The 25,070-nt window shown below is 35.3% G+C and overlaps 1 protein-coding gene across 1 annotated transcript; it reads left to right on the top strand.

The window, feature by feature from the left end:
- The first annotated feature begins 4,125 nt into the window (after nt 1–4,125).
- Nucleotides 4,126–24,852, top strand: LOC122399323 (ATP-binding cassette sub-family G member 4-like). The gene is made up of 2 exons (XM_043399934.1): nt 4,126–4,363; nt 21,254–24,852. The coding sequence occupies exon 2, from the start codon at nt 21,857–21,859 to the stop codon at nt 23,651–23,653; it is 1,797 nt and encodes a 598-aa protein (XP_043255869.1). The 5' UTR covers nt 4,126–4,363; nt 21,254–21,856; the 3' UTR covers nt 23,654–24,852.
- The last annotated feature ends 218 nt before the right edge of the window (nt 24,853–25,070 follow it).

Raw genomic sequence — 25,070 nt, 5'->3', positions numbered from 1 at the left:
AGTAAAATTTATATTAATTATTCGTAAATATTTGCCTAACTTCGATGCAGCTCGAATTACGGTGATAAACTGAAGAGTTGCATGTATGTGCATATGGTACACCAAGTATGGGTTATGACAAATGGATTAAAAGCAAAGAATTGTTTCATATTCATAATGCGATGTGACTTGAGCCTTTCACTACGCATACGCGTCCATATATTCTGTTTTCTAACTAGCAATTAAAACGAATTAGAGGAAAACTTCATTGAAATGCATCTACGTGGTATCGGAGCCTCCTTAGTGGGTCTGGCCGATTGCGTGCATCCGAGTTAAGTAATATCGACGTCACGCGATTGCAATTTATCGTTATGTTTATTGTTGGCCATGCCACCCCGACCACGTGAGTTACGTGTGATTTATCAAACTTGTCGGGATACGAATAAATCTTTATTGCTAAATCAATGCAAGCGGCGCGGTGAACGGTTACAAACCGAGAGAAACATTGGATCTTTTTCTCGACGAGCCTCACACACGGGTAAATCTTCGATCTTTCGTGATTACTTGGAGGAAAATTAAACGTGAAAATTGTAAACTTTGTTATCAGTCACTTGATACTATAAAAATACAATGATCAATTAAAAAAGACATACATATGATATATTTAGAATATTCACAAGTTACGCATATTTTTTCACCTGAAATTTCAGCCCCCTTCAGCATGTATTTATAATAATTATGCAGTATGGTCGGACAAGTAAGTTGGTATAACAGTAATGAAAGTATGTTTATTTATAATTATCGAAAGTAATACGAAGTAGAATTATATAAATAGTTTGGAAACAAAATTTAGAAAATAATTAATTAGAAAAATGAAATAATATAGGATATGATAAGCACGACTATTGTCTCGTGCATTTGACAACATTAATAGTATTACGTCGTGTCGGTGAATAAAAGTAATTGTAAGAGCTCATAAAATAAACGACTTTTAATTCAATTACACAGAAAATTTTGCTGAGATCGTTAATAACCCCATTCCACCGTTCCAGAATTAATAGTTCCAAACGACATGAGGTATTCGAGGTCACGCAGTACGCTAAACTTTCTTACACGCGCAATCGCATATCACCAACACTTATTTACATACCACGTGACCTTGGTGTTACTTTCAATTCATTTCCGTCGTTGGTTCCGCGCATCAACGCCATTATCAACACCGGTACACGACAATTAAGTTTTATCGAACATTTTTAAAGAATTTTAAATTCTAAAACTTCTCAATCACCTTTGAACGTGACACTTGATTAATGGAACCAGCAAAGATTATATTAACAAACATTCGTTGTGCAAAAACAACAAAGATAATTCAAACATGCACAAACATTTCAGGAACCTTGAAATTGTTTAATGATTTAATCAATATATTTTCAAACGCTTGATTAGACTAACAAAATCTTAAAATAAAAATTCTATGCTGTAGGAAGGAATAATTTATAGTAATTAGGTTTTCTGAAGGCAAATGTATAGAAGGCTCACGAAGGTCACGTTTGCTTCTTTAAATGGAATAATATATCGCCATTTCCTACAAAATAATATTAGGCTGTTTCTGCCGGAAACCCATTTTAGGAGATGCTTGAATTTCAGTATTGCGTCGTGGTACTAGTAATATATGTGTTTGTTTTCTTAAAATCAGTGTGAATATGGAGGTTTGGTCGATCTCTAAATGGTGTATCAATTTTTGTTAGTACGGGCGTTATGTGAGAATATTTTTCACTGCTTCTTCGTAGCCTTTTCCTCGGAGTTGGAATATTCACGTTCGAATGAGCCTTGACCTCAACAGTGAACTGTGAACTGGATTTTCTGAACTGGTGAACCAAAACAATTGTCTCCTCAGCAGTAAATTTTGGCCAGGATGTGGTGTTACCAAAAGAATTGTCCGTGAATGAATAAACAAAGAAACACGATTAGGAATCTCAGACAGATCAACACGTATATTTTCAATATCTGCTTCAAATCACTATTTTCTTTTTGAAATTCTCAAAATCAGTGTGAATTTGAAGATCGAAGATCGAGGATCGTCGTGAGGTGTTTCTCTCGTAGCGAATTCGCGTAATAGTTCACAGATGCACTATCTCGACGAACAAATTAACGTTGTGGAGTCGCGTGGAAGCAATGATTGATACACGAGGTTTGATTGTGATTGGAAACATGTTTATTGTGACTTTAAGTGAGTGATCGATGGAGCCCTGATCAATGTTTTATCGCGGGGGTCGTGGAAAATTTCGTTGCAGAAATTCTTTCGACTATGCCCATATATGGACGCAATATGGCACTTTATGGGCCCGCCTACAACCGACGAATTCCGATGAGTTGCAAAAAGTACAGATTTTCGCCTCGAGACGCAACAAGCGTTGAAATATCGAGGACCCTTGAGATTTACAATCCAGGAATTTTCCATTTAAATATGGATAACCAGTGTGGTAAACACGTGCAAGACGTGAGATAAAGTTACAAAAGGAACACGAAGGATTAACCCTCGGATTCCACAACCGAAACATATATTATCCATTATCAAGTGAATAAAACAAGAGACGAGATTCAACTACATAGTATAAATTAGTCAAATTCAATCTAAATATATCTTTGCTCCTCAAGGTATTTCATTTAAAAGTTACGAGGCTCTTTTTGTGGTAGGTCACGTTTTTATTCCATTCTTTGCTTGCATTATATTGTATTTTTGATTGATTATTTTTCAAAGTAAAATAATTGTTACGATTCGATCAAAACTTCTTTCCATTTCCAAAACAAGTAAAAGCTCTCTGCTTATGCAAAAATGAGCGTAATATAAGTTTCAGCGAATATACCTCATTCAATAGAAAAGTTAGTAAAAAATTACTATTGTATCAAAACTAATTTTGTTAGTTTGTTAGTTTGTTAGTTTCTTTTTTTCTTAGTTTCTTAGTTTCTTAGTTTCTTAATTTCTTAGTTTCTTAGTTTCCTAATTTCTTAGTTTCTAAGTTTGTTGGTGTGTTAGAGTGTTAGTTTCATAGTTTCTTAGTTTCTCAGTTTTAAAAGTTTCATTCAACCCCCTAGCCCATGGAAAGTTCACCGAAAAAGAAGGTTGAGAGCTACTTGTCTAGATCGTTTAATTTAGCTATTAAACTTCTGCACTGCATGCAAATCGTCATCGTCTATCAATATCTTAGCTTGCAATAGTACAAAAATTCGCGCAATTATGTCAGTTGGCGTATTGATACAGGCAATGTCTGTCGGTTCGACGGCGATCGACCTCGCTCTGATCTATCGTACGTCGATCCACCGCGAGAGGACAGCTCTAGATGGATCTCAGACGGATCATTTTACGCGCGCGAAAAATTTACAAAAATAACAATCTTTAGATATATTGAAAAAGATATATTGAAAGACAAGGAAAAACATAGGATCACTGTGAAAGTTGCTCGTCTGTTTCCAGTCTAAAATCGTAAAATTATTTAGGAGACCAAAACTTTTATTTTTGACAATTGTAAACTACGTAACTTGAAACTTGTCGTAGTACTTACTTTCGTGCCTATTCAAATTTATTTTCTTTAACATTCCAACATGAGAATTAATTATTTTAGGCCCACTGGTAAAAGTTCTGTCACCCATACATGGCGGTCACAGTGTCAAAGGGGCCAGGCAGTCAAATTGAGACCTTTTGTGAGAGCTCATTAAAAAAAAAACAGTTACACTTACTTTCGTGACCTCACTAAAATTTATGAAGCCTATTCAAATCTATTTTCTTTAACATTCCAACTTAGGAATTGCTTTAGTTCAACTGTTAAAAGTTCTATCACCCATACATGGGTCACGTGGCAGTCAAAGTGTCAAGGGGGCCAGAAAGTCAGATTGAGTCCTTTTGTTAGGGCTTCTTACAAAAAAACCGGTTAGGTATAATAGCGTGATGGAAAAGTTGCTCGTCTGTTTGGCTATGAACGTGTTAACTGCTCGCTGAGAAGCTCGTTGCTCGTTGCTCGTTGCTCGGTGTTCGGTGTTCGCGAACAGCAGTGTGGACCCGGCATTAGAAGGGCGAGTTGGCGCGAATTGGCGATCAAGCGGGGCGCATCGAGCGCTCGCGCTACTATGAGAGAGCTTGTGTCGCGCGCGAATTGCATTCTGTTGCGCGCGGTGTCTTCGAGCTGGCACGCGAGCCCTCGGTTCCGCGATCGATCGTTCGCAGTTCTGGATAGATCCTCGGTGACGATAGTTTCCGCTTCGAAAAGTTCGCGCGAGTTCCGTGGACCGTGTTCAAAGAGCGCCGCTTAATTTTCGGCCAACGACGGATGGCTCAAACGATCGATGCTTCTCGAGCAATTTATCATTGGGATTTCAATTTTGTACGGTGAGTGACGAAAAATACCGCGTTGCTCTTAGAAAACCGGGGGTTCAACTTACAGTGTCAAAATATACAATTTTCGGTTCGATAAAATCAGGTTTTCGATCGACTTCTCCTGTTTTTCGAATATTCAAATAATTCTGATTTCAGAATTCGATGAAACGTTATAGATCTTAAGTTCAACCGTTCTATTCGATTCCAAGTTCTAATTTCCGAGTTTTCAATGACAGGAGACTTCTCCTGTTTTTCGAATATTAAAATAATTCTGATTTCTGAATTCAATGAAACATTACAGATTTTAAACTCAACTTTTCTATTGATAGTAGAAATTACTTCCTTGGTTTTGTCTATATTATAAGAACTTCAATTTTCTCTATTTTCGAGGTCATATAAAGGAGTATTCTTGGCTAAAGGATATAGAAAATCATTTTTTTATTTTCTTAAAAGTTGGGGGGAAAATTGAAGGGAAGGATGCTGATAGTTGACATTGCAAAAAATATTTGCAAATAATATTCCTGGTTTATATTCTCAAAACAAAAGGAGATTTCACTAGTCTACGTCATCTGTCATGAATTACACTTTCTGCAAAGCTAACTAACTCAAAGGTTTCCTTAAAAATACCTAATTATATCTTTTATCACACTTATCTAATCTGCTCTTTTCTTTTAAAAATACTAGGATTGTTTCAAACTTCATTTATTGAAGTAAATAGTTTATTTTTTAATATTTTCAATATTGCTTACGTTGTTTTCTTACGTCCTTCCTGAAACAGTGCGAAAGGTTAAGTTTTGAATTAAAAGAGGTCGAGTATTAGAATTTTCGGTATCGACACGTGTTCATTTACAATACATTTCAGAATTATCTTGGAAAATACAAATTTTTTTAACGTTTTAACACGATAAATAATGGAACGTCATTCTACAAATTTAGTAGAATTATTCCATAAAAACTGAAGAAGTTGTTTAAGTTTTTTCTCAGCCGTCAGTACTCCCGCTGTTTTCAAACATTGTCAAAGACATTTGTTTCCGTGTAGCAAGCGAATTAGATTCATTAGAGTAACAACAAAATTCCATTATTATTGAATAAAAGGAACCTGCATTTTCAAGACGACATTTTTTAAATTAGTGGTGCTGACATTTCAAAAATAACCGGATAAATTGAACTGCATTTTTGCCTGAATGTAAATCAATTGTTTCGTTATCTTCCAAATCAAGATTATGTCATCCACAATGCTTGTTCCACAGTCTGGTAAAATTCCCAAATGCTGAAAATCGAATTCTGCGCTTCCAAATATGCACCACCATTTTGACAATATTTAACAATTCTTTTTGACACTATTTAAAACAAAAAATTCATTCAGAATAAAACTTTTTGACATATTAAAGTGAAAAGCTAGTTTCTTCTTTATTGGAAAAAATACATGACATTGCACATGTCGTTCAACCGCATAATCGAACTACTATGCTAAGCAATGTAGCAAATCAATTTACAATGTTGATTTGTCATCAGTTTGCCGTAATGTAACATGCAAATAAAAGTGATAAGAAATTATGCGTTTTTCCGATTTTTAAAATTGATACAAAATTGTCTGATCGTGATAAACTTCCACCCTCATCTGAAGAAACGTTTAATTATAAGTTGTAACGTTTTCATAATATCGCAACGACAGGAGTGAAAGTGATGTCAATTTGCATCGATAAAGGAGCAACGTTTTCATCGCGATTCATATTGCAAATGACGGTGAAGGTTATTTAAAAAAATCAATTTACCATAAATCGATCGATCGAAAATCGTTGAATCGACATGACTGGACGAATTCTCATCGTTTTCATAAAGCTATGCACGACAACTTACAATTCACTTTGCATTTTTGCAACACGAAACTTGAAAAATTATAATCAAAGAATTGTATATTATAGAATATATATTTACTATATTTTTACACTACAATTTTTATATTATTTCTTATTTTTTGTCAGGCTGAATGTGACTCGAACTAAAGCCAAAACGTTCACATTTGAATTAAATTTGACTACACAAACATTCGATTTTCTTTGTAATCTTTTTAAAATTAAAACGTCCGAATCTTCCCTTGGTCAACTGACGTTTGTTTCTTCAAATGATTCCGTAATTTAGCTCGTTTTATTTCCGATGGTCATTCGATGTCTACTACTTGGACAGACGTTATATTACAAGGAAATGAATCTGATGTAAATTATTAATTTTGCATATTATAGCAAAAACAAGGACTTATCAATTACTCTGTAGTAATGATAAGGCCTGTTAAAGAAAGCAATGTTTCGTAAAAGTCGCGTAAAAACGTCGTGTAGGTTAGATATAGTACGGAACGTTTGCAAAATAAGAATTATAATAACAAATATTGGTCTAGAAACGCTGCAGGAGGTTCACAAGAGCAATGATTATGAAAATTCGTTTCTTTGTCTACAGTTTTTATTTTTTATTTGGCTCCGCAGATTTTCAATGGGGTTTATTAAATCCTTCAAATTCTTTAAAAAAATTAAAAAACAAAAAGGAAAATCTAAGGTCTGAGGTCTAAATCTTTTGTCTAAGGTTCTAATCTACTTTTGAAGGATGATAGATTACATGCCCCAATTGCTAAACCACGTGGAAAATGTTAGATGCCATAACTCGATAATTGTGGAGAGTAATTAAAGTTACGTACCTTGCACTATGAATATTAATGTTTATCACCTTCTTCCAACCAATTGACCGTAGCGCCGATGGTAGAGTTCATTATATGCGAGGTTATGGGTTCAAACCATATTTTCCCCCTTTTTTTAATTAATTTGTTCTACTACTGTAATATCAATATTCATAATACCGAATGACAATCGATCTATGTGCATGGCAATCGTAAAAACACTCGTCAAAACGAACATAATGAATACTTGCTTATTACAATCACGCTTATTACGTTTTGCTTCTTCTGGGGAACACGATATAACTTGGATCACATTTCCGTATTTAATGAGTTACTATTTCTTGGACCAATATCATTGGTAAAAATTTCATTTAAAAAAGGCACCCTGTAAACAAGGTCGTGTTGTATGAAGTTTGGTTCAATGGTGTATGAAAAACACGAAAACGATGAAAAAAAGTCAATGGTAATGCGCAGTTGCTTGCCTTCGCAGGAAGTCCTCGAAATGGCCACCTTCGGTGCAAAGACTAGTCTGCAGACATCATGATATAGAGTTTTTTAGTTGTTTCAAGCGCCCCAGATATATTTCATTAAATTCGTCAATTCTATGCCTTCTCTCATAGATTACATTTAAAAAAAGAAAAGAAAATTTAGAGGATTTATACTCGAAAACGAGCAGGCCAGGTAATCTATCCACCCGTTAGAAAATCGTTCAAGAACTGTCTGGCTAGGCGTCTGGAATTTCTTTCAATAATGGATACTAATTACCTACTCAATATATTGACATAACATTGACTTTTAATCTTCCGTTAAGGTAAAAAAGGAGTTATCGAACACTTTCTATAAAAACAGTTCTAATAATAGTTTATCGAGTACTTTAGACACAGTCACTTAACTATTGCAACTATTGGGTATTACTTTAAACCTAAAAAAAAAGCTTCCAAGTCAGGTAGAGTGACGTAAACAAGAAAAAGTTTGGGAATCACTGGGCTATGAACTCGCATAATAATGGAAGTTCTTGGAGAACAGGAAGCGAGGGAACGCGCAAAGATGTATGACATTGCATAACCATAACGAAGTCAGATTGTTGGCAAATGCCATGAAGAAGGTTAATGACAATGGCAATAAGTGGAAGTGCAACCGGCAAGTGTAAAAATTACCACTAATGGGTCCTTAATATTCACAATTAACATTCATAAGTCCAATGCTGCGTTGTATTTAGAGCCATAAAGTACGTAACCTCCGATCATAATTCAATACGAATTAAAATGATCGCAAAAAAACGTCCGAGATGCCTATATGTTAGAATTATTGGCAATAAATGTTTACCGAGTGAACCAAAAAACGTAAAATATTCTCTCAACCTAGTCATTTTCGATCGTTTAATCTGCATTCTGGTACAAATGTACAGGTGGAAAAGAAACAAAACACTTGCTTAATGTTGTGAGAAGAAGTACGACCATTAACACAGATATCGATATATATCGATAATGTAGGAACGTTACTGATAATTCGATACATCGATAAGGAGTTCAAAATACCGTTAAATCAACAGTAGTAACATAAAACACTTAAATACTTTATTTTTTAGTTCAAACAATTACAGAGAATATATTTCAATTGCCCAGTTTTATTGTGTAATCAAAAAATTGAAGAACCGATGTTTCAGTCACACATTTGGTTAATAATTGTATAAAAAATACCGGATGTTACGTTATAATAGGGTTCGAAGACTAATGTGTTCATCGTACGACATAAAATTTTGGAAAATTGAATACTCTGATGATAAAATCAAAAAATGTGGACTTGAATTTATGCACACGAGGGAGTGACATGAAACGAAACGATCGAAGACACATGTTGTGTTTAATTAGTTCTAGTTCATGAAACAATTAGTGAGACAGTTGAGTCACAGAAACAAAAAACTCATCAGCGACTATACTTCTATTCTTCCAAGTATGCAAACAAAGGCGTTTTATTGTTTCTGTGGATTCATTCTCTTCCACGGTGCAAAAACGGAATAAATTACATTATTTTTTTTCAATTATAAAACAGGATAATCTTGTACGGAACAATAAACTTCGAAGGAATGTAGAATGCATTAAAGTGCGAGACATTCTTCGCATTTCCAGGTAGTTTTATATTGTTTTTGAAATATATATATTATTGTAATATATTTTTGTTACACATTTTGGTAAATAAGATTTTTAATATTTCTTCCTGAATTCGAATAAACTATCAAATTCTGTCGTGAAAATGTATTATACCAAATAAGGTCTGTAATTAGAAATTCGTTATTTTAAAACTAAATTTGATTTCAAGCACTGTTCAAAGTGTTGTCTGTTAATATCAACGCAACTACGTAATAAACGTTTCTGCAGTTATTGCAGCACATGCACTGATAATGTGCTCTCGCATATCATTAACCGTCGTCGTTGGCTTACGATAAACTTCATTTTTTATTGCTCCCCAAAGAAAATAATCGAGCATCGTTAGATCTAACGAGCTAGCTAACCAGCAGTGTTGTCGCCACTTCTGATACAACGTTTGGGAAACATTTTGTTCAAGACAGTTGTCCTCCAACTACGATGCTGTGAATAATTGTAAACTTAGTTATATTTCTAAATTTTTTATTCCATTAAAACGAAATTCTACGCGACGTGTAACAATCAAAGTACAAAAGTTTCAAGGTAAAAGACGCGATGTCGTCTTGTTACCGTCTGTGGTTTAAAACGTTTGCTCACAAAGTTTCGTGTGTTTTCGAGTATTTCTCCAAATCGGAAGAGCCTCGATGCGAATACACTTGCCGGCCACTCGTTCGTAGATGCTTTTATGGAAATTTTACTGCCGCAGGTGTTTTCATGTATCGCTGGTGTCCTCGATGAAGTGGAGAGAAGGGGCTACAAAAAGCCGGCTGCTTCCTGAAATAATAAATAAAATTAGAAAAGTTTTTAAGAAATCGCTTGTAGCAATAGAAAATCAAGTGTTAAATTGTTTTGATCAACGAGAAGGGGACGACCCTTTCGTCCCCTTCAACCTTGTACCATTACAATCCTCCAATCCGTTCAGAAATTATGATTTTTTAAACATACGCGTGAAATTTCAGGGGAATCATTCGTGTCTCTGGTCAGACATCATATTTTCAGTAAGGAATTTTTTTCTCGAAAGTGCGTAGGATTTCGGTGGTATATCTATTCACCGAAAATGATTGCAATTGACTCCCTTAGCTAAAAATAATTTTTTTAGAACGATTTGAAATTTTTCAATTTCGCTGAAAAATTTGTCCAGCTTCCTGAATTTTTTTCTCGAAAATGCTTAGGATTTCAAGGGTATATCTATTCACCGAAAATGATTGTAATTGACTCCCTTAGCTAAAAATAATTTTTTTAGAACGATTTGAAATTTTTCAATTTCGCTGAAAAATTTGTCCAGCTTCCTGAATTTTTTTCTCGAAAATTCTTAGGATTTCGAGGGTATATCTATTCACCGAGAATGATTGTAATTGACTCCCTTAGCTAAAAATAATTTTTTTAGAACGATTTGAAATTTTTCAATTTCGCTGAAAAATTTGTCCAGCTTCCTGAATTTTTTTCTCGAAAGTGCTTAGGATTTCGGGGATATGTCTATTGACCAAAAATGATTGTAATTGACTCACTTAGCTAAAAATAATTTTTTTGGAGCGATTTGAAATTTTTCAATTTCGATCGGTATGGTTCACCAAAAATTTTCTTCGAAATTTGAAAATCCGACAATGTTACAGAATTATATTCTTGGGAATCGAAAAAACACGTTTTTTATAATGCCCCAAGAATTCTTAAGGCGGGATTCTCGAGCATAATCGGCAACTGCACAGCGTCAATGATGGTATCGATGACCTAACCGACTCGTCGAGAAAAAGTTGGCCAAACGCTTCTAGTAATGTTTGCTGATTGCATGAGGGGACACGAATTCCGGCGTTTTTTCTTCCCTATGTATGCGAAATGGTGGCGAACAAATCTATTAGCAAATTCTGTATTTTGTTTTCGAGAAACGCCGACTATTTTTTTCACAAATCGAACACGACTAAATATTTATTTTTTAAATACACTGATAGACAAAATAATACGACACACACATAAAAAATTTCATATACAGCTGTTTCTTCAAAGGAAAAAAAAAATTTTGTCGTTTCGATAATACATATATGTCTTCAATTGAAAATCGTCATCTATAAAATGACAGATTATTGTGAGGAACTTATCACTGATAACTTATCAGTATTAATACTCCATGCGGCAGTTGTAATACGAAGTTTATCAATATTTTTAAGTTCTCACACATTTGAAACTAGAATAGACCGTCGTCGTGGCGGAATAGAGTTTAAAAAGTGGTATGAAAGATTAAACCACTGTTAAGGGACTCGTAGATGAGGCAACAAAGGCAAAAGATCCATATCTGCATCCTGCTCGGCCAGCTAAACTTTTCAAAGAGATACGATCAAATTTACGATCAATGAATTCTCCTTGAATCGGAGACAACAATTTTTGGCATTTTGCACGCAACAGGCAAGTCGAGAGGAAAGACAAAGGCCACGTATTTATGCAACGTCACAACAATTCAAGATGGAGATTACTAAAGATCGAGACAAAAGGAGCTGTCAAGGAATGGATGAAAAAAACTACAAGACAAATATACTGAAATGTTCCTCAACTCGAGCACCTTACATATTCCGTATGTTTTTGATGATGGAAAGAATGCCAGAAGAAAAACACTATTTGCTTGGTAGAGCAAATATTTATGATAAGTAAACAAATTTGTCTAAAGGTCATATTTTTTGGTATTCCAAAATCATTGACTTTTTCTTCAAACGAAAGAATGTATTTCCTTTACCATATACTGTTATAATTGATAAAATTATAAATTCGACCTTCGGATGACCTTGAGCAATGAAGTCACGTTTTTCAAATTTACATGTCTCGGTAGAAATGTGTACCTGAGATGTTTAAAATGATTATTGTTGACTTCCATAGATTCATTTATCTTATTGAAAAATTTATACATTTACTATTTTGTCTAGGATCGATTTTAGTTTCTTTATCGCAATACTGATTGTGGATGACTTTGTCACATGTGAAACTTGCACATCATCACCACACATATAGGCACACATACATATAGGTAATTACTGGCGCAAAGAAGGTCGGTAACAAAGATATGAAGTAATAGAGGCCTAAAGACAGATCTCTCAATGATAATTACGACCCACAGGTTGGGATGTGCATAACAGTCGTAAACCACTTCTGTTTGAAGAAAGGATTTCAGAGTGAAACCACGGAATAAGAATGATTTAGAAACAAATAATGTGGTATAAAAGAATTTCTTGTTTCGAATAACTTTCACGGCAAATTTGCTTTTCGTTAGTTGTTTAGACTAAGCAACAATTTCTTATAGTCTTTGGCATGATTTTCTGAATGATTATGATAGAAATATGTAGATCGTGATCCGAAGTAAATACCATCGGAAGGTTGTAATCATTGAGTTATAATTACTGATATGTCCTTACAGTTAACTGCATTTTTATAGCTTTTCGTAGACTATTAATTTCCGATTTCTTATAACATACCATAAAAGCATACTCTAAAAGCATTTTTCTCGTTTCCTTCTTAATCATACTATTTATTCTCTCATCCTCTGAGCAAATATTAAACTTTAAACGTTAATTAATGCCACTACGATTTATGGACTTCGATTATTACTTTATCGTTTTATTAACCGAACTCCTATCTCAATATGTACATGTTTCATTACAGATTATCCCTCTAAAAACTAGCATCTTATTTTACTCTTAATAATTGGTTGGTCAAATTTGGCGTTTTAATAATAAATAAATTATTTATTTTGTGCACTTTTTGTTCGAACGTTTCTTGTATTCTATGCATCGAACTGTTACAAAACTACCATACTCATATATATTTTTCAATTATTGTTCTTCATTTTAAATAACTGTCAACGACTGTTTAATCCTCTGTCGCGAAACAAATAACAAAATTTCTGGGCTTTGAAAAACAATCACGATCTTAGTCTCGGAATCATTTTTCTTTCCATAGTCGTCGACGTCCATAATAATGGCAAAAACGAAGAGCTGCGACCTTCGCTGTGTCTGAGGAATGGCTGTGACAGAAAGTGACATTCGCTATTCCTAAGATTTTGCCTTCTTCTGTCGACCGATTCTTCTTTTTTTACGAAGGATTCTAGATCCCTGACGGCTAATTTATCCATCACTTCGCTCGGTGAAAAATTCTAAATAATCCGAACCATGGCAGAACCATTTTGCTAACACTAAGTCGTCAAAATTTGTTAGATAATCGTGGATTGCTGTAATTTTAAAAATTAAAGAAAGGTGTTGATCACTTGTTCTTGATTTTAGAGTATTTAAATCAAAGATGGCGTAATAACAGTGCAAATACAAAACTCTGTCGTAGTCACTCAAAATGCTGACAGTATTCTTGACTGTTCCGCTCTATTCGTAACAGATGATATCATTGATGTCATATTGTGAAACATAACATAGAAACCTATGAAAAAAAAACAGAGTTATTAGCATGTCTCGACATTACGCTATCTGGTGCAATATTTCATTATCGTAAGGAAAATGTCACAGAACTTTAGACGTCTTCGGAAGTCTGTAAAAATCCTATATTCGTCTTTGTGATGACAAGAAACACGTTTTCAGAAATCTCGCATTTAATCAAATTTGATAACAATCTGATTCGAGATAACGAAAGAGCTATTGATAAACCGATAGCCATTCGAGAAGACTAAAAAGTATTTATTTGGAATTCTAAATAGCCTTTTTATTCCGATGAGAGCATGATCACGGAACAATTAATTGGTCGCGTAACCGCTGTTCCTTCAGGCAGTACAACAACTCAAAGCAAAACGTGATAATAAGATTTAATTGCCAACAGACGTTAATACATCGTATGCATACAACAAACTAGCCTAAGTCGTGTGATGCACGATTTACATACTACAATTCCTATTTCATTCAGGGATAAATGCGACCGCAGATCATTTTTTTTACTTCAGACGATCTTATCGAACATTTACCAACAAGAAATAGAACAATCTTAGACAGTATTCGAAAAAATAAACTTGTGAAACCTCTGAACTATTATTATTATTATTAATTGATCATTGTGCATATTTAAGGATCATATAAGAATAATTTACACAAACATGAGATGCAGCTAGAGGTCGCTTCCCAACCAAATTTATTTTTGCTATGAAAATTTTTTTTTCAAAATAGTTTTTTAAATTTTCCATATTTTTTGTTTAAAATATGTTGGATAGAATTTACTATTTAATAAAAGAGTATATATTATATAAATATTTATAAATAATCGTTTAAATACATCAGTCAAGATTGTAAATAATATAGAAAAGAACGAAGACATAATGAAAATAGATCGAAGAGAATTTTCTTCTAGTTTTGCATATTAAAACAAACACTAAACAATGGTTTCCTATATTCTCCTTAAAAAAATAGAATAGTTTAAATAGAACATTTGGACGCAGGAGTAAGTGAAGAGGCACAGAAGAAACCTACGATGATCTTGAATTATTATCGAACAAAAGGTGTACTAGATAACGTTGACAAGCAGACAAAAAAGCATTTTACTTCAAACGAGCATCAAGATAACCAAGACGACTATTTATAAATGTCCTCGATACTGTTACTCCAAATGTATCTATAATTTGATCTTATAAAAATTCAAATCGAAATAATGCGCGTACTCGGATAAAAAATGATTTTTTCTCGCAATTGGAACAGTTGCTGGCAATGTATAATATGCAAAGTTATTAATTTAATTGGTTGACACTTATGGTCTCTATATAGTACACAATTACTTTAATGCGATTCCATAAATGGAAATTGAACGAATTCAACCTTTAAAATTTCTTGCCTTTTTGTTGACTTTCGAACATAACACAAAAATCACATTTATATTGGTGTAAAATAATAACTGTATAAAGTGTGTTCGAAGTGAAAACGATCTCCTTCGACAACCAATTGACTTTCTTCTGTAATGATGCTCGAAAAAACAAGTTCTTCACGATATCCCCACAGTACCAGCAAGTTATGCGAGAAAGGATTCATCGTGCATGTACCACTCCGGAATTTACCCAAAATATGAAAGAATCATTCATTAATAATTTTAAATACAATCCACATGCAAATTTTAAAATGCATATATTTAAAAAAAAACTATTTCATTTCTATTCTAAAGAAAATATTATTTTTAATCCACTTTAATGCTTTATCTTGATGTAGTATCTGTTGCACAATTCATGCAGATATGTGCAATTGTGAAACGTTCATTATTTTTTTTTTTAAATATGAGACTGATCACATCAATATATCATACGTGATCAAAATTATTTCACTATAAGCTACAAGATTGCATTAAAAAAATTATACTGCTCCTAGTAATTTCCTAGAAATTTACCTATTCTAGATGCTCACGTTAAAGACATTAGTCAGTATATTTTGACCACTGGGCGAATGGTCATCGGTTTCTATCACTTTCGGGTTATTTAAGCGGCCCAATTTAGGCAACTTTACTCTGTATATGCGAGAGAAATTGAGTGAAAGTGTAGAAGAGTCGGAACCCGCCGGACCAATGCGACTGGACGAGTCACTCGTAATTGTCTCGAAAATTTTCAGAGCCTGCAATTCCTCTTGCATGGCTCGCGAAAGTATTCCAACGTCTTCGAGCCAAAAGTTCGCTGGTCAATAAAATTAAATTATCAGAGTACTTTTATTACAGCAGTAAGACACGCGTGTAACAATTTTTATCGTGTCCAATTTGAGTATCAGACATCTTTTCACAACATCGACCTTAATAACACCATGAGACTATTCGATTTAATGAATTTCCTAGTTATCTTGCCATTAGGAATTTTAAGCGACACTTAAATATTCAACTTCTGACTGATAGGCGATAACCATTTCTTGTTTGTTTTTAATTATAAGTTTTACGACATTAGGGTTCAGTATTTAAAATTTTTTATTCTATGATTTTATCGTCGGTGAAGTCATTTGTAGATCAAAGGCTAAGAAAGTAGGTGTCACATAATTGCAATACATGCACAATATCGATAACTGAACTAAGAACGAAATTCAAACAGAAACTGTAGCCAGCTGTTTTAAGTGTTCTTCTTAATTGCTCTTTGTATCATTGTTTTTAATTCATAAGAATTTATAGAGTTTGATGCAGTTCTTAAGACTAATCTTCTTTACTTTGAAGAAAGGATGTTAAAAAAAAATGTGGAATAAGACTTCTTTTTAGTGCTCTTACTAAACTTCACTAAACTTTAACTTGAATATTTTAATCTTCTCATCCTTGCTTAAAGTGTTTTCTCCGCCTACAGTTCAATTTTAAAAGTATTCTTATTACATCCTCACACAAAGTCTTTAAAAAGAGTTTCGTAGAACTTGTTATATATTTCTTTCGATTTGGAATTTGTCCAGCCATATCTAAATTACATTGGCGCATTGCTATATTACGCTAGATCACCATTTATCGTTGTTTATTAGTAAGAATTTGCACCATGGCTTCCAAAAGATCAAAGATCGATATTTCCGTACGAAAAGTTGCAGTAAAATTGCACTGTCTACTAAATTTACAGAATCTACAGACCGATAATAGAATAAAAATCATGGAAGATGACAAGAATCACCAGACCTTAACCCCACACAAAAAGAATCGAATAGGAAGATCGCAACTTTACGTTTAATTTTAGTTCCTATCAAATTTTTACAAGGCCACCCAGATAACTGAAATCTTCATACTTCTAAGGAAGTTAAACATAACTCTAAAGGCTTCATCCTATACAACGCTGAAATAACTGTGGAAATTTTTCCCATTTCCCAAAAAGTTTTCTATCTGTACATAAAGTTACCAATGGATATGAAACTGTTTACATATAACAGAAAAGTTTAAAGTGAACGAATAACTGTTATATCAAAACTAATTGAAAATTTTAATTCATTCAAGTTTCATTCAAGCCCTGATGAAGATCGTCTTATACGTTATGTTCGACAATCATGGCAGATAATAAACAAAAAACGTTTCTTGACGGTAATACTGCTTGATCAGCTCGCCCGTCAGATCTAACGTCGCTGGATTGTTTCCATTAAGGAGCATTAAAAAATGAAGTTTATCACCAGTCACCGATGACGGTCAAAGATATGCGTGAGCGTATTATTTATGCGTATGCTGCAATAACTGCAAAAACGTTTGAAAAAGTTTCTCGTTCACTCATTACCCAATTACGCAATAGCTGTGATCGCAACGATCAATGCTTCGTACCATGCTCGAAATGAAATTTATTTTGATATTTCAGTAATTACATATCAATTCAAAACCCTTTATGGTATAATCTTTTATGCAAAATTTGATAGTTCATTCATAATTCGGGGAAAAAGTAGATATCAGAGGCTTAATTTTTAAAACTGAGGGTTTCGTGTTCCGATGAAGAAACAATCTAATGAAAAATGAATTAGATTACTGTACGTACTCCGAGTGAAACCTTTCACTAAAACGATTGTAAGTATTATTTTTATTTTATTCTATGGCCAAATTCTGTACGAGAAATTACAATTAAAATCAATGGATTGAAATATAGGGGAAAGGTAGAGTAAAGGGGAACCGATGTGGATGACACTGAATTGGTTCTCGATTTCAAATCTGACAGAATAGCGTACACGTGGTAAATAAAGCAAACACAATGAAATGCTCGTTACAATGAAATGGCTCGCGTAGCAATTCGCTCACCGATTCAAGGTGAGTCGTTGTACGCAGTTCAAGATCGTTTTTATGTAACGTGCCACGTAATACCTGTCCATTTCATGAAACACGAGAATAAAAGGATAAGGGTGTAATTAACCTATCACTGACCGTCGACGAAACACTTGATTTTCTTTCAAATCGTTTCGTAATTGAATTCCGGGAAGATTGGCGAATCTTTTATACATACATAGTACTATAAACCGAAGAAAATATTTCAATGTGTTAAGAACTTTTGGGCAAGCTTGTATGTAGAACATACAGGGTGTACAACCGATGAGAGAGCGAACCGTATGTCGCAACTCGACTTTTCTCGCGAAAAATAGTAAAAAAGTATTATCGTTATTTAATTACGTAATTTTTACATTTCCTATAAAGCGTATAATAACGTTACCATTTGTTTGTTCACTGACGTACATTGATAGTGCAATCAAGATGAAAAATAAATGTTTCGATACGTTTCATAATCCTGATGAGTAATACATGACATAAAAATGTGTTAGATCTGTTGCAATCCTCGACATATGTAGCAATAATAATAATAATTTAACAAAAATGCTCGATAGGGTTAATATCTGGTGATTGCGGGGGATTTTCAGATTTTTACTGTATGTTGAAGCAATTGAACAGTGTTCAGTGTTCGTTGTTCGCGAGTTGTTCGTGAACAGCAGTGTGGATCCAACATTAACAGCATAATTTTCTTATCGCGTGTCACGCTTATATCCAATTCCTCGTTTAAATAGTTTTTTTACTAAATATCGCGACTTGCGTAATATAAAGTGACAATAAGATGCAATTGCATATTTTGCAAGAATTTATTGCATATTCCATTGCCGCTCGTCGTATTTGGTAATCGATATCTGCAAAATCTCGATAGATTTTTTAGATAGGGGTTTCCCAGATTGTCGACGGAGTGATTCGCGTTTTAATAGTAAAATTTTTTATTCAAATTACTGAGAATCAATAGCACAAAGTGAATCATAATTCTCTCGTCGTTGTTTCCAACTAAAAACAATAAATGACAGCTTACAAAAAACGCATAAATTAAGTATAATAACTTCGAGAAAAGAATAACTTTTTAAAACAAGAATATATATTTTCGAATATGAAAAATGTGTATTTTTAAATAACAAATAATATATATGTGATTTGTTTTTAAACAAATTCAAAACGTACTACATCAATCTATTATTATTATAATAGATTCTCCAAAGACAGTTTAAATCTGATAAGAATTCAAAATAGTACGCGTACAAGTATAGTAACGGAGACAGAAGACATGATTTTTTGTAATTTGTCGGAGTAGAAGAACACTGTACCTGAGTACTGTAACCTGTTAATAACATTGTAGGAGTGAACTTTGTTTATCAAGGTCCAGAGAATATGTAATCGTTCAAAACTAATCGGCACAATTAAATGCAAATCGTCTGAAATGTAATACGTGTATTTCATAACAGTGCATAATTTTAATTAATGCCTGGAACCGGTTCAACGTAAATACACGTGTACAACAATATATTGAAAATGTAGATACCAGCGTGTTCGATGATACTGACTGTGGACGGTTTCAAACTGGATACGCCAAATATGGCATAATTTGGACTGCATTTATTTTATTACCACGATAAAAAGCTGTGCTGATAAAAACCAAAGAATTGTGCTGTTACACATCGACCATATAAAATTGCATTAGTGTAATATGCATGAATGAGCAATAGTCCTTGACACTTAGGATTTATCGGGTAACTGGTGACTCAGTATCAAGAAAATTAGTCATACGGTAGACAAAATATTATTTTCGAACTAATTCCAATTCATAAACAGTGGATATTAATTGACATAACTGATATTTTTGGGTAACGAGCAAGGGTGAATTATTACCAATTAGACATGCATTAACGCGAGATAAGTCCTGAATTTAAAATAAGAGCCAGACCCTCGGAACTGTATTAATTTATTCATTTAACACCAAATAACAGTAAGTAACATTATCAAATTACTTTCTCATACGAGGACAACAGAAATATGCAAATTATCGAATACAAAAATGTATTGTAAAAAACTTTTTTTTATTAAAATAAATGTTATTTAATTTTTGAAAATAACATATTCTAACAATGAAATATTTGTAAGTCAACAGTATTCAATGTCCAAATGATGAAAACGACTTGCAGTTAGGTTAATCATCAATACCTTTCGCAATATCATTGACAGCATTTATCTTAATAATTATGCGCGTCAAGCGTAATATTTATAAGACTTTAATTGCTCCATTTCACGGAATAAACCATCTCTCTTAAGGAAACCGTGTTTTTTAAAGACATTCCGTGCAATTGTTATCAGCATCAGTGTTCTTTGCACTAAAAACTTCCACTGCCATTAATCCATTATCAGTTACTTCAATTCGATTGACTTTTGCCTCGTACATAAGGGTATCAAATAGAAAATATAATATTTTATTTACAACTGATGCAATTTATTAAAGCAAACCAAAGATTATTATTATTTTATTAAAACACGCGAACGGAAAGTCAGGCAAAAATGGCGTGTCTAAAACTACTATTCGATACATGCAATTTTATCGTACAACGAACCGTGCCATATAGGATAATATCCCAAAAAAATTTACTTTCTGAATCCGTAAAATTCGTAATTAATGGTTTACTAAGTAACTTTATCGTAGAGTAGATTATCCGTACAGTAAATTATATGTATACATAACCTCTCAAACATTTAATTTCCTTATCTGCAAATTCCGTATGCGATTCGTTCTACTATGCAAAATTCAGACTCCATTATTGTAACTTTATCGGACAACGAACTGTATAATTTACTGTAACCTCTAAATAATTTCATTCCCTTATCTATAAATTCTATATGCATAATTCATTATCATACTATGTGAAATTATGACTCTATTATGTAATTTAATCGTACAACGGACCGTACGAAATTTATTTACTTAATCTGTGAAGTCCGTATTCTTGATTCGTTGTAAAACTGCTCAATGTCTTTGTTATGTAGCTTAATCGTACAATGAACTATCAAAACTTACCTGAAAATTTCTTATGCACGATACGTTATAATACTACGAAAAATTATCCACGTTATAATGGTACTCAAAATCAGGACTCATACACTGAATCAGTGGCGAAAAAATTCCGTTTCAACCAATTTCTTTGTTCGTTGACTGATCATTCTACATGCGTATACAATTTCTCAAGATGGAATTCTCGAATTTCCGAAGAGTCGACATTTTTTTGATAGGCCCCCTCTTCCTCTCGAGCTTTTTTAAATTCGTCACTGGGATAGACAGTACCGTGTGGCATAGCCTTTGAAACATGTAAATGCAAGTGGGTATGCTCGAAACCACCGAGTAATAAAATACTCAAAACCTGGTTACAGACACGTTATCTCGAGAAACGCCAAAGGAGCCTGAGGCTCGTCGCAACTGAGGTCAGGAACAAAAAAGACAACGGAGGCAGATGTACAGAGAAGATCATCCATCGCTGTGTCGGAAGAGGGAATAGATCAACGGCAAGATGCTGTCGAGTTTCTCGTCTGGAAGAATATTAGGCGTCAACGTGACGGGTGCGTAAACGACCACAGCCAATGGACGGCCGATAAACGCGAGGAAGACGACTCCAAGAACGCTTGACCTGGAACAACAGTCTAGCCGCGATTATCCGCGGAGGATGTTCGAGGATCAAAGACATGCGAGTTGAAACGATCGAAGATTCTACCTATCGAAGCACGGCCCCTTCGGAATCCCAGATAAAACAGATATCGTCGACGATCGTCTGCGAAAGTGACGACCAATGAATCCGCTCGACGCTAGCTGACCCAGTTTAGAGGCTACACAGGAACTGTAAGCGGTCGGACGATAAGAGGACGCGCAGATAACGCTTAATTTACGCGACGTCTCGGCAAAGAGAGAAAGAGGAAACGAAACAAGTAGAAATCAAGCGAAAACTGAGATCTTTAGGTCGGACAGTTCACTGGGTCGAAATGTATCCGCGAGTGGTGCTGGTGAGCCTTCCGCAGGCGTCGAGCATCGACATCGAGTTCTCCAATATTAGCTACGAGGCCCGCGAAGGGTTTCTAAGTCCTCCCAAGAAGATCCTCAAAGGAATCAGCGGTACGTTCAAGGCCGGAGAGCTGACGGCCATCATGGGCCCTTCCGGCGCTGGTAAATCGACGCTGCTGAACATTCTGACGGGTTTCGAGCGCGACAAGTGGAACGGCGCGATCGATTACATCGGCAAGGAGGGTAAGCACACCTGGAAGGAGTACAGGAAACAATCGTGTTACATTCAGCAGGACGACAAGCTGCATCCCCTGTTCACCGTACTGGAAGCGATGAGGATGGCGGTCTGTCTGAAGATCGGCAGCAGTCTGAGTCGAAAGGCCCAGGAGATGCTGATCGACGACGTTCTGGACAATTTGGATCTCAGCAAGACGAAGGAGACCAAGTGCAGCCAGCTGAGCGGGGGCCAGAGGAAGAGGCTCAGCATCGCGCTGGAGCTGGTGGACAACCCGCCGGTAATGTTCCTGGACGAGCCAACCACCGGTCTCGATTCCCAGTCCTCCTATCAGTGCATCAGGTTATTGCACAGCCTGGCCAAGGCGGGCAGAACCATCGTATGCACGATCCATCAGCCCAGCGCGGCTGTCTACGAAATGTTCGACAACGTTTACTTCCTGGCGGAGGGCAGGTGCATGTACGACGGCGCGACCAAGAACACGATCAGCTATTTGGCTAAAATCGGGCTACAGTGCCCCAAGTACCACAATCCGGCCGACTACATACTGGAAGTGATCAGCAAGGAGTACGGAGACTACAACGACCAGCTGTTCAAGCTGGCGAACAGCAACGAGCGATCCTGGCGATCGAACACGTCGCAGACCCTGAAGAAAAAGACTGTCGCCAACTGCAAAAACGAGAGCAAGGCGACGGTGCTGATCAAGCCTCCGTCGGAGATGGAGCGGTTCTTCGTGCTGATGCATCGTTGCATGGTCCAACTCTTCAGGGACTGGACGGTCACCCATTTGAAGCTGTTGCTTCATCTCGTGGTTGGTATCCTGCTGGGCGTGTTGTACACAGACGCTGGCAAGGACGGCGGCAAGACTATCAGTAACGTTGGGTTCTTCGTGGTTACCTCCGTTTACCTGTGCTACACGAGCATGATGCCAGCCGTGCTCAAGTTCCCTTCGGAGTTCTCGACGCTGAAGAAGGAGAGGTTCAACAACTGGTACCAGCTGAGGACGTACTACGCAGCGTCCGTCATTTGCAGCGTACCTATGCAGATGTTGTACGCGATCGTCTACAGTTCACCTTCTTACTTCCTGAGCGATCAACCCGCGGACACCAACAGGTTCCTCATGTTTCTGGCCGTGGCGATCCTGACCACTCTGATAGCGGAAAGTTTCGGCATTCTGATAGGGACTCTGCTCAATCCTGTCAATGGAACCTTCATGGCGTCCATCATCACGTGTGCTATGTTGGTTCTGACCGGGTTCCTGGCCCTGTACAGCCATATACCGATTATACTCTATTATGCCAGCTATCTGAGCTATTTGAAGTACTCGGTGCACGCGTTCGTGCACACGATATACGGATTCAACCGCGAAAAGATGCCCTGCTCGAAGAGCTACTGCCACTACAGGATGCCAGAAATGATCATGACAGACCTGTCCATGATGGATGGCAAATATTGGATAGACATCGTTCTACTGTTGTGCAACTACGTGTTCTTCAGGTTCGCAGCGTACTGCACACTCAAGAAGAAGCTCTCCTCGGCCTGAGAGGCCATTGGTCGCTGTTCGTAGACAGAAAATTTAAACGCTGTCGTCATGAAGGCAGTGAGGTGATTTCGCGTGTGGTTACGACAATTGTTACGAAATGCCAACGTGGTTTAGGAAAAAAGTATCGTGTGATCGTGCTAATAACAAGCCCTATCGATGGAAATGCTAATTCCCATGAAAGCAACTTCCTGTCATTGTTCTGTGAACGAGTACTCATTTATTATTCGCTGTTTTGTACTTGATACGAATCTCTATTAAAACGGTTCCCAATAAACGTGCAGTGTCTTCTCCCGTTTTCACGAACATTTTAAAGTATGAACATTTTTTGAGGGGATACGAAATTGTTGGACAACGTCAGGAATATCAACATGGTTAAAGGTTAAATGCGATTTCGCAGAATTCGCTATGCAGTTCCCTAATCGTATGTTGCGAACGTTGAACTCGCGCATTGCACATCGTGTCACTGTAAATGAGAGAGAAAAAGGTAAATTCGATGAACGTTCGTCGAAGTACGCTGCTCAAAACAGTTGGGGATCGCTAAATTTAAATGACTATCTGGAATCGATAATCGATTTTCAGGCAATGTTACTGCACACGTTCGAGACTAATTAATTAAAATTCGATGATCTATAAGGTGACTAAAACGTCTGAGCGTTCGGTATTTATTTTACTCACTGTACATTTTTATCGCATGGAAGGAAGCTAGTAATTTACATTTTATATACACTGTCACAGAAGTCGTGTAATACTATGTAAGAAATTAAAGTGATATGGCTGGGATATTTTTTGTACAATTTTTTGTGACATTCTATTTTTTATTTACTATTGTATTTTAATATACAGGATATTAGGGATTATTTATCAAACAATTTGGTTTCGAACAAGTACAGATTAAGACGAAGGCTTGGCCTCGGATCTCACGTTTCAAGGAGCCTCCTTTTACCAAATTTAATTTTTTTTAAACAAAATGAATTTTGGAAATGATATATTTTCAATTAAATAGAAATAACAGCCTCACATCTTACCAAATAATTGCAAAGTGACTTTTTAAATTACAAATTGAAAATAAATATGTTCGGATAGGTATGAATGAGATTAAGCGTGAATTTTTGAAAAATAGTACAAACTTACTCGAATAAATTGTAACTGTTCAACTGGATGATGAGTTTTTGCGTGCTTACTTTGACAATAATGTAATATTAAATAAAAATTACTTCGGTTTAAAAAATATGTTTAAAAATATTCTTGTAATTACATTAAAGAAATACAATAAGGCTGCGTTTTTTATGTACAGGATTTGTCTTTTTGTTACCTTCGATGTTTATCAATATTTTAATTTTATTCTTACCCCATAAAATTGTGTACAAAAAAGATTTTGAAAAATATTTAATTAATTATACTGTAGCATAATCATGCT

The sequence above is a fragment of the Colletes gigas genome, unplaced genomic scaffold, assembly GCF_013123115.1.
Source record: "Colletes gigas isolate AHSC1104 unplaced genomic scaffold, ASM1312311v1 Colletes_gigas_Sc00013, whole genome shotgun sequence".
Classification (NCBI taxonomy): domain Eukaryota; kingdom Metazoa; phylum Arthropoda; class Insecta; order Hymenoptera; family Colletidae; genus Colletes; species Colletes gigas.
This window is presented reverse-complemented; position numbering and strand designations above follow the sequence as displayed.

Excerpts from the sequence above, each read along its gene's own strand:
- LOC122399323 (XM_043399934.1), top strand. The coding sequence starts at position 21,857 with ATGTATCCGCGAGTGGTGCTGGTGAGCCTTCCGCAGGCGTCGAGCATC.